This window comes from Parasteatoda tepidariorum, chromosome 12, assembly GCF_982258835.1.
Source record: "Parasteatoda tepidariorum strain Cologne lab strain chromosome 12, Ptep-v5.0, whole genome shotgun sequence".
Lineage (NCBI taxonomy): Eukaryota > Metazoa > Arthropoda > Arachnida > Araneae > Theridiidae > Parasteatoda > Parasteatoda tepidariorum.
Genome location: NC_141766.1, coordinates 59,686,866 through 59,699,095, shown reverse-complemented (window position 1 = coordinate 59,699,095; position 12,230 = coordinate 59,686,866). Strand labels below are relative to the sequence as shown.

At 28.6% G+C, this 12,230-nt stretch overlaps 1 protein-coding gene across 5 annotated transcripts in view; it reads right to left on the bottom strand.

Moving 5' to 3' along the window:
- Positions 1-12,230, bottom strand: part of LOC107449376 (3',5'-cyclic-AMP phosphodiesterase 4C) — a 174,426-nt gene that overhangs the window by 51,880 nt on the left and 110,316 nt on the right. For all 5 annotated transcript variants that reach the window (XM_043047737.3, XM_043047740.3, XM_043047741.3 and 2 more), the window contains 2 exons: positions 9,081-9,139; positions 1,812-1,924 (listed from right to left, as the gene is read on the bottom strand). In XM_043047737.3, coding sequence (XP_042903671.1) covers positions 1,812-1,924; positions 9,081-9,139 — 172 coding nt within the window. The remainder of the gene's footprint in view (positions 1-1,811; positions 1,925-9,080; positions 9,140-12,230) is intronic.

Genomic DNA, 12,230 nt, shown 5'->3' with positions numbered 1-12,230 from the left:
TATAACTCCCAAATATACTATGGTTTGAAAATAGGAAACAAAAGACTCGATGGATAACAAACAAATGAATTAAAATAAATCGATAGCTAATTGCTATGCAATAAATATTAACCATATCTTACGTTTTACCATTCTTCCAATTCTCTATAAAATGCCTCTTTTTTTTTAAAAAAAAAAAGAAAGAAAAAGTCAATTTTAGAATTTTATTTTCATCCTTACAAAGTCTTATTTATTTAGATATGAATAAAAATAGTGTAAATCCATGAAGAACTTATCTCATATCCTAATGAAAATATCTTTGATAAATAACAATTAATGCTTTTTGTCTTCTAAATTATTTTATGATTGTTTCAATAGCGCAATCCTAGGTAACCGAAATATTAAGCTTATTTCTTTGTAAAAAATGCGCAGTTTGAAATAATAAAAGCTCAAATAGATGAAAATTTTGTTTATTTAAACAGCATAATGCTGAACTGACTTATTTGTAGCCAAGTTGGAATAAAATAGATATCGGATAATCCTTTTTATTTCGTTAAAATAAGTAGTTCAATGAAATAAATGACTACAAGTGAAAGTTACCCGAATATTTTAATTATTATTACGCTTTTAAACCCTAACGATAATTTGAAAAGTCAATCATTAATATTTTCTTTTTTACTGACCTCATAAATGAAATGAGAGGGAATTTTCTATGATTCAATAAATTGCAATGAGAATTTTGCTTAGATTTAATTAATTCAGAAATGATACCAAGTATTATTTTTTTTTGTCTGTAGTCAATAAAATGTCGCGTTTTCTGCAATTTCTAAAGACATTGTGGAAATGTCAAAATTACGCAACCCGCGTGCATTTCTGTTCCTAATCGGCGTGCGTCTGTTTAATTGTGCAACCCGCTCTTTTCACGTTCATGATTTTATTTCGGCTCTTCTGTGATGTTTAATTGTTCGTTAAGAACTGAGTTAACAAATAGCGTTAGTTGAGCATATTTCTCCAAAATATACAAGCATCTTTTGTAACATTTTGGACACACTTTTCGAAGTGTGTTGTTTGTAGCCATAAAAAAAGTGTTATCTCGCAAGGCATTTTGAAAAAAAAAATAAATAATAAAAAATGTGAATTTGGTGCAATGCGAGGTGATACTTTATTTCGAGCATTGTTTCGAAGTTTATCATTTTAAACTTCATATCTAAAAAATGTTCTGTAAGCATTTTGCATATTTTCATTAGTATATACAGTTCACCTTTCATAAAATAAATTATATTTCATAAATTTCATATTCAATAAAATAAATCATAATTTAAACAAGATTAATTTTTTAAACTTCACTTTTCTAGTTTCACTTTTCTAGCAACCTTTTCTGTTATCAAACTCTATATTAAAAAACATATTTTGTAAAGAAATTTTAGTGCATATTCTAACTTTTAAATAGTATAAGTAGATTTGAGATACGCAATAAAAAATACGCAGTTTTCAATAGCTTTTTATAAAAAAAATTATGCAGCGAGAGAGTCAACATACACTATTTACAAATGATACTCATACAAAAATTTATTTCCTAATGCAAATTTTGTTTTCCTCGTCACGCTTTGATTGCATTTTTCCTTAAATTTTAATTGGCCAAATTTTTTACTTCATCTTTGACAAGTAATCTAAAATATTGTCTTTGATCTTTGTCCGAGATACAGCGTATATTCCTGTATGACTTCAAAAAATTATTTAAATCGAGAAATGAAATTTACGTTACTTATTTTTTCTTTTAAATATTGTTGATGACATAATAAATAAAAATCAATTAAAAAATGAATAGTTACTTTACTAAATGCCATATCACCAACAGAGCGATGAGCTTGTATAGTCTCTAGTTGTTCCAAGCACCAATCTAGTTCCTCTAAAGTTTCAGAAGCTAGCCTTTCTTTTTCTTCTTCTATTAAAATTAAAATTATTTTTATTCAATATATAAGTTGGTATATTTCAACCTAGAGATGTAAAGTAAAAGGAAATGTAATCAGAAAGAACAATTTCAAGTGGTGGGCGAAATAATTTCAGTAAAAGTACTATATATATATATATATATATATATATATATATATATATATATATATATATATAAACTTCTAGGGAAAGTTGGGTGCATCATAAGAATTACCTAGGAAACCATGGCCGGAAATGTCATCTTACGCTGATAGGGACGATTTCCTATTATGGACATGTTGTTTGCGTGCCTTTGAACTTGCATTTTTCTAAAACATTTTAGTTTCACGTTACTATGATTTTATTTTATAACCATCGTTGAATAGCCGACCCAAATTCAAATTAATGGCTACCAATGTTCAACTCCGTAACCTCGTGAACCCAATCCAGAAGACAAGGGAACACAACCCCAAGAGGTATTGATTTGTTAAGGGAACTTGGAGGATTTTATAAATCCGAGGGATTTATTGGGAGCGCCAGAAATATCCGCTATACAATCTAATTTCACATCTAGTGTCCAGTTTTTAAGAAGACACTTTGTAATAAATGTTGAATATTTCTGTATGTCCCGATTTGATAGGATTTTTTGAGGCTTATAAAGCACTATGTGAAATATCTTAATAAACTTCATGCGGAGTAATAAAGCTCGCCTTATTTAGTCTTTTATGCTCACATTTGTCGTCAGGGAAAACTTATTTTCGGAATAAAATTTTTTTTGTGCTTTTTAATTACAATGAAATATCAAACGACAAATGCATCTGAAAAGATATCCTTCAATATATAGGAAATTCATCAGCAACAACAAAAATTTATTTATCTTGAAAAATGTCTCGCAAAACAAAATTTCAAATAATAATTTTAAAAGATAGTTGTGGAATGTCCTATATAAACACAAAATCTATGTCTGGCCAAGTTCATGCAGAAAAACCAGACATAAAGTACTGCAGGTGTTCTTTTTTTATGGTTGGCACTGAACGTTCTTTGTCACTGGCGCATTTAACGTTACTAGGTTTGCACCTGTCAGTCACGAAAGCAAGCGCCACACTGAGACATCCATGCCTGCAACGATAGTCTTCACAGTCCTTGACAGTTAGACCATCTAGTCTGCTGTTCTTGGCCTACGGAAGTTGTAACACTTTCCAAAACTCTACATGAAGAATCTGGGGTTAGATTTCAGCTTTGGTTGAAATCTTCCTTTTAATTTGGTTTTTGCATTCACTTCATAGCCTGAAATAGCTATGATGACAAAGAATTGTCACAATTTTGGTTGTAGGAGTTACTCTCAAATGCAATACATTTTTTCAGAGTGTTTTTGCTTACATATGAGATTTCTTTGACACAATCGGTGTTCAAAAGTTATAAGAACAGCTTTAACTGCACGCATTGGCCAAACACACAATAGTAACATACATGCATGGGACATATATACAGTGTACATATGTACAGACATGATTGGGATACACATACATTCTATATGTGCGCATGAGACGCATACATACATTCTACATGTGCTCATGGGACATATACATACATTCTAGATGTGCGCATGGGACGCATACATACATTCCACATGAATGTATGGGACTTACAAACAATGTACATACAAGCATGCGACATAAATATACTATACATTCATGCATGGGAGATATGTATTTTGTAAATTTATGAATGAGACACATATACATGGTTCATACATACATGGAACATACTGCATTACAATTATTTATAGTTATTATTTGTTTCATTTTATTTTTCTTAACTTTCAACTAAAAATAAATATATGAAGTTAACTTCTTTGCTTATTTCGTATTTAAAAAACAATATTTTCAATCAGCTATGATAAAGGTGTCAATTTACTACTGTGAATTATCATTGCAATGAATATCAGTTTATTATTTTGAAAATGCGTTTTTCAAAATAAAGCATGAAACAACCTGTGCAGCATTTATTTTATAGTGAACGAAGGCAAAAAAATTGTGAACTCAAGGGGCTAAAATATGCTTAACAATTATTATTAATTTAATGAGACGCAAAAATATAAAAAAAAAGTTAGTTTAGATGGGAGAAGATTTTGTGTGACAACTCTAATAATAATTATGTGAACTTATAAAACTCTAATGTTAATAAAATTCCTTTACCTTATTTCATTTATAAGAGATTCTAAATAACTATTTATCACTTATAGGAGTTTAATTAAATTATCATTTTTATTTATTTACATATCACAGTGTAATTTGCTTATTTTATTTGATATTGTAATAAATTTACATGGAAATCGTTAGTTATAAAACGATTTATTTTAAAAATGTATTTTTTTGTGTAAAACTAGTATTTTTTAATTTAAACGTCTCTTTAAATGTTATGTCATAGTAAGTGACATTTTTCTGTTTAGTATTATAATGAATTAAATATAAATCTTTGTTCATTAATTGATCACTAATAAATTGCAAATATCACAATTTTTTATTGAATAATAATTTTAATTAACTGAACTTCAAAAAAGCAAAAAGTAAATAAGCAAAAGTATTAACATTAAAGGTCCAACTTTTCCAACACTCTTCTGACCAAATTTTTGGGACCCTTTTTCCCGGATAGCGGCTACCTTTAATATTTTAAAGAATCATAATCCGTCTAAAAAATGGTATGTTTATTCAGAAAAAAGTACGTTTTTGTGTCTGATTTCGTAACTTAAAATATCGTTTGCCTACTTGAAGTCAACCCCTTAAGCCGTTAGGAGCGAGTGCGCGAATATTCGATCAAAAGTTATTCAGGGAGTTTCTTTGAGTACTGTGCAATCGTGTAAAAAGATAAAAACTAGAAAATAAATTAAAAATTTTTTGAAGTGAGTGAAAAAGATATATAAATATTACTGCTCTTAATGTATATTTTTAGAATCCTTGTTAAAAGTGAAATCAAAGTTATATAATAACTTAAGTTCAAAAAAAAAAAAAAAAAAAAACGTTATTTGAATCGAACAAATCACTATTGAGAAAGACGGGATCGAAAATATCAAAATAAATCTTATTTGACTGATGAAACTTCAAGGTGTTTCCTATAATCTGTTTCCAATTTTCTCCGACTAACAAACAGGTTTTGATGATTTTAACTCTCTTAACTCAATACTAATACATTAGATTTTAATAGCGTTTCTCAACGCTTAAGTATCAATTCGTATGTACAAAGTAAATAAATAAAAATGGGAAATTTAATATTATTTTTCAACAGTATTTTCTAAATTCGTACTAAAATTACAGCTTATAGGACCATTTCTGTTGAAAACTACTGCATTTCAGAAACGTTCCTTCCATTTCTGTTTAGGCAAGCACTACAATAATGACAAATGAACGGATTTATTTATTCCCATTTCAGAACAATTATTTTCTTAGCACCCCTTATTTTATTAACAATAAATATTATTCTATTTAGACAATTTTGGTATAACTGCGTTCATACACTAAATACTTTTAAAAGCCTTCAAATAGGCTGTTAAATAGGCTCCTGTTGGCAAAAAAAACGTTGAAATATTCTGTAGCCTCGAGAATATGAAAATATCACTGTATGTATATAACAAAACATGAAAATACAATGCGTATAAAATATTTAATAACCTTGCTCTAAATCAACATGGCAGAATCGAAAATTCTAACTAAAATCGGTATGGATTAATTTCAACCTAGAGACTTAAAACTTTACACCTAAGTTAATATGATCAAAAGGAACAGTTTTAAGGGGCGGGTAATAATTTCAGTGAAATTATTTTTCTATAAAAAAAACATCCTAATATCATATATATTACAGCCCCTGGTCAAATTATTAGACGCGCTATAAGATTCTATGTAAAATCTTGACTATCAGGTGATACTATATAGCTTTATTGCTTTCACGAGACTGAAACCGGTTTATTTACGTTCGTGCATTTATACTTGCTTACGTTCGTGTATAAATTGGGGAAATTAGACGATATATAATATAAATTCAACAATTGGATAAATTAGACGATATATAATATAAATTTAACAATTGGATAAATTAGACGATATATGATATAAATATAGTATATTTATTATATCAGGTATTATATTAGTAACAAAAATTAGACCAAATTATTAGGTACAATGTAGTGTTTCAATAATTGCATGTTTTGCACGAGTTTATATGCAATAGTCTTCTATTTAAACATAAAATGAGTTTTTATAGAGAAGATTTTTTGTTTTCACATTATTCCATTACAATGTTAACCAATTAATACGCTAACATAAACAAGGGTAAACCGGTTCCAGCAGCGTAAAAACAATAAAGCTGTATAGTATCACCTGATAATTAAAAATTTACGTAGAGTCTCACAGTACGTCTAATAATTTGGGCAGGAACTGTATTGATTACAATGTACAATTATGGAAAAGACTCTTTCAATTTCAGAAATTTTTTTAATTTGTCATGAAATTCTAGAGGATTATTTTTTAACTTTAAAAGTGTATGGGACATGCAATGTCTCATACTTATGAATAAACTTTATAGCTTTTATAGAAGTTTGAGAGAAAAAAATATTTTTGAACAACCTATGCCAGAAAATATATTAATAAGCTTGTAACTTATATCCATCACTTTGGTTGTTGTTTGCAATAACTGCATAAAATTACGTAAGCTTAAATATTGAAGATCTGGTTATTTTTATAAACAATTAATTATTTTGTTTTATGTGATTTGCTCTAACTTACTAAGCAAAATTTCGGAGTAATTTTAAATTACAAAAATATTTTTTAAAAATTTGAAAAAAGATCGTTAAAAATTGAGCAAGATATGAGCATTTAAAATTTGATCTTTTATACTACCCATGTGGGGAAGAAATATTTTTCATAATTTCGTAGTTAATCGTATTTGGAAACTAACAAAATAAGTCTGATTTTAATATCTTGAAAAAAGTTTCTAGCCATTTCCTGAGTAGTTTTGGTATAAAAAAAAAAAAACGACTTTGTCATTTTTAACAAATTTTGTGTGATAGTACAAAATAGAGAAAAACTTTTATCATTATGAGCTTTCTTTAAAAAAGTAAAAAGACTACTTAGTAAATTGCTAAAAATTTTTTTAATGCTCAAGTTAATTGAAATTGGATTTTTTTCTTCTGTAGTTACTAAATATGATACAAAATTATGAGACATATGTTTTAAATTCGCTTACGAAGAATGAAAGAACTGTTCATATCTTGCACAATTTTAAACAAATTTCTTTCAAGCTTTAAAATAATTTTGTTATTAATTGAAAAATTCCCTAAAAATTTTGCCTAATTTTGTTGGTCAATTTTTAGAGTTATAGCAAAAAAAAAAAAAAAAAAAGAAGTCAAAATATGAGTTTTTAACGTCAAATTCATTGTAAATATTTAAGCTAAGTTTATGAAACTTCATGCAATCATTATGAACAATAACCAAAGTAATCAATGCAAGTTACAAGCTTATCTGGAATAGGGTGTTCAAAAATACTTGTTTCCGTTCGAAATTTATTACTGATCCCTCAAATCTCAGAAATGAAAGATTTAAAATTTATTAGTAAGTAAGAGAAATTGCATGATATAAACACATCTAAAGTTATAAAACAGTCCTCGATAAAAAAAAGTGTCAAAAACTGAATGTTTCTTCCATTGTTGTGGAGTAGCGTATATATATATATATATATATATATATATATATATATATATATATATATATATATATATATATATATATATATATATATATATATATATATATATAATATATATATATAAATATATATATATAAATATATATATATATATATATATATATATATATATATATATATATATATATATATATATATATATATATATATATATATATATATATATATATATATATATATATATATATATATATATATATATATATATATATATATATATATATATATATATATATATATATATATATATATATATATATATATATATACACTCTATAACAAAAAAATCGACGCACCAAGAAGAAGTTGTCCGATTGAAACGAAAATTGGTGGATAGAAATACAATGTACAGAATAGTAAATGATTAAAATTTCAGAACAATTGAATAATTTATTGTAGAGTTACAGTAACAAGTTCAATAAGGTGTTGACCCGCCTCTAGCCTGGATACAAGCTGCCACACGGCATGGCATAGACCGATAAGGCTCCCGGATGGTGTCTTGCGGTATTTCCTGCCAAATTCGATCCAATTGTCGAACGAGGTCATCAACATTCCGTGCCAGATGCAATCGCCTTCCCATCATATCCCAGACATGCTCGATGGGAGAGAGATCTGGTGATCTGGCAGGCCAAGGAAGAGTTTGACAAGCTTGCAGACGATTCATAGTAACACGTGCCGTATGTGGTCTGGCATTGTCCTGCTGAAAAACCAGCCCAGGGCGCTGCAAAAGGAACGATAGCAAAACAGGTCTTAGGATGTCGTACCTCTAATGACGACCAAAGGGGGCCGGCTGTCAAAGGAAATGGCACCTCAGACCATAATGCCTTGTTGAGGACAAGTGTGGCGTGCAATAGTGAAGGCAGGATCCCCCCCTCCTCTGCCCTGTGCTTCTCCAAACACGTCTTCGATGATCGTAAGGACACAGTTGGAAGCGGGATACGTCCCCAGTCGTCATCATTCCAGCCTGATCGAGCGTCGATTTTGCGCGTCTTAGTGCGTTCTTGGTGCGTCGATTTTTTTGTTATAGAGTATATATATATATATATATATATATATATATATATATATATATATATATATATATATATATATATATATATATATATATATATATATATATATATATATATATATATATATATATATATATATATATATATATATATATATATATATATATATATATATATATATATATATATATATATATATATATATATATTAATTTCATGTTCTACATTCAATTAAAAACATCCCCATAGCAGGAAAAATGTTAACTTTTTTAAATATATAATTTAAATGTCAACATTTTTGCAGCATTTAAAAAGACTTTTACATTATTTTAAATGTTCTAATTGGAAAAAAAACTTCATGTAAATATAAGAGACAAATAATAAAAATCATTGACATACCCGTAAGAACAGGTTTTGGTTGTTTTTCTGGACTTTCAGGGGATTTTTTCGAATCATTCCTATAAAAAAATTATTTTAACTTGTATTTCCTTTTATTTAGTATAACTAGACTATAAGACATGGAATAATTCATTTTGTACTAAACACACATCCGAAGCATTTAAAAAATTTTTTTTCTAACTTTTTAAAACCTAGCAAAAATATTTTATTACGAAAAGTCATAGTTTTATATGCATAAGTATAAATAATACTAATTTTTCTATGAAATTGAATTATATCTATAATCTAATATTTTTTCAGAATTTTTTTTTTGAAATTTTACAAGAAGGTGATATTTTTTCATTTATAAATCAGTGAAACAAAATACATTACTTAACCTATAAGTTGCTTAAGAAACAATTCACATATCAGCTATAGTTAAAAACAGTGTTAGAATATTTTCCTTAATATAAGACAAGCGGATGCTTCGCAACTTTTTCTTCTTTTTGGAGCAATACAAAAGTTGCCGCATGGATATTGACGATATATTTTTATCTTTCAAAATAAACAATATCTTCTGGGGTCAAAATTTTGTATTGTTAAAATTTTACACCACAATTGTCACTAATTTCAATGAAGCTAAAATTGTAATGTGTTTGGGTAAAACAATGCGAGTTTATAACTGACTCCTAAACCTGTTCAGGACGGTGATTCCACGAGATTCTGTCATCTCGCCCTCCATTGTCTTATTACAATCAAACGAGTCATTCCGACATACTATGATCACATGATTTAAATTTGGAACCTTTTATTTCAATTTTTAGATGACTCTTGATGAAATCAGTTATAATATCTCACAGAGGGTTCTCCTTCAATATACACTTCCGAGTTTTCTTTTTTTTATTTGATTTAGGGTATTTAAGCGTTTATAAAATTGTGCGTTTTCGGCTCATTCGAGAGTATTGGTTGCGTGAATTGTTGCGTTCCAGATTTTCGCTAGTATTTTGGTGCAGTGAGTGATTCACAGACGTTTGCTAAATAATATGTCTTTGGAAATGATTTTTAAGCATAGCGAGTGTTACAGTGTATTTAAAAATGAACAATGGGAAGGATGAATGGGGAGCATACAAAAATATTCATTAAACTCCACCTAAAAAGAATGTCACTATTGATAAAAAGAGAGGTGCAGACTGGAGATTTATTGGTAAATGAATAAGAAAGGATGGATTAAAGATTTAAACAGACTTTGGAAATAAATCACTTAAATAACGGGGAAATAAATAAAGAATGGAAAGATTTATGTGCTGGAAAAATTCTTGGAAAGAAGAAATTTGATAATAAAAAGTGGATATCAAGAACTTAGTTTGTGAAAGACGTGAAATCAAAAAGGAACTTACTGAAATTTAATCAGAACATTGGGTGGATTATAAGATGAAAAATAAAGAATATAAGTAAAAGACAAGATAAAGGGAAATATTCAGAAGCTATGGCCACATTAACTGAAGAAGCTCACTAGATTGCCCAAGGAAGTCATTTTGACTGCTTTTTAATTTCAATTAGAAAAACAATAATGTATATAATGTCACAATTTCTCAGAATTTTGTGACTTTTATAATTATTTTTATTGTTGCTATTTACTAATAACTTGTTATAAAACTGAAAATAATATCAAAAATATTTAAAATTAATTTTAAACAAATTTCTTTATACATTAGTTATTCTTTCACAATGCAGTCATTTTGACTGCGTTTGGGCAATATAAGTATTTCAGTCTTTCTAGTGTTAATAACAATTACTCAAAGAGACTTTAATACATCACTTATAAAATTAGTAGAAAGAAACGAGAAATTGAGAAGCGAATTAAGAACAAACAAGGTTTAAAATTTACATCAAAAGAAGACTAAACCAAAAGATGCGTTGATCATTTTAAGGAAACCTTAAACGAACTAAATCCTATGGAAGATATTCCAGAAGGTGCACCTAGACCATTAAACATAAACACAGGTCCAATAACCCAGCTTGAGGTGCAGTAAGCAATACAATTGCTTAAATGTGGGTAAGCTGCTAGCAGCGATAACCAACCTGTGGTGAACTTTGCAAGAAAAGTTCAAAAACTGCAATCAAAACCACAAAGGGCCGGGATAGCCTGGTTTATAGAGCACTGAGCCCATGTCTAAGAGGTCATGGGGTCGATACCCGCCGATTGAAGACTCCTCGTGTGGTAAATGGTGACTGATGCACGTTGAATCTGTGGAGTTACTAAATCCTCCAAGTTAACATAACAAATCATACCTCTGGGGGTACTGATCCAGGAGTTTCCATGTCTTCTTTATTGGTTCAAGATAACAGAGTAGAACATTAGTAGTCGTAAACCCAAAATTGGGTCAGCTGTTCAACGACGGTTATAAAATAAGATCAGTCTAACAAAAACATGACGAACGAAGATAAAACTACCAAAAAAAGGGTTATTTGACGATATGTGTCAACTGGAGAGGAATCACTTTGTTAAATGTTTGTTTTCACTAGAATAATGCTAGAAAGAATGAAAAATGCAATTGACAAAAGCCTGCCACCAGTGCAAGTGGAGCTCATGTGTATTAAGGATTATAGTTGAAGAATCTCTTGAATGGCAATCAGCAATATATTTCATAGATTTTGAAAAAGCTTTCGACAGTTTACACAGAGAAGCACACTGGAAGTCCCATGGAATTCCCGAATGTCTTGCAAATATTATCAGAAAGAAATCTTTCATGGTTGATTCCGGTATTAGACAGGGCTTGTTTTTATTGCTATTGATTGGATTATGAACAGAGAATAAAGGGAGTATAAGATGGAACCTTGCAGACCCTTTAAGACATTTTAAACTTAGAGAGAGGCAAAGAAAATGGGGAACAACCAGAATAAAACTAAAACTAATCCTAGGCCTTAGACTTAGAAAATAATAAACTAGAGAAAGTAATCAGCGTATCTTCAAAGTACAATTAACAACAAAGGAAGATCTAAATAAATTCAACAAAGCAGTTATGCTATTCTAAATAAATTCTGAAACAAAATATAACAAATTTATCAAAAATTAGAATTTTCAATACTAATGTTAAATCTCTCCTACTCTATAAATCTGCAATTAAAATAGCAAGAAAAAAGCATTATCAATAACTGTTTAAAAAGAAT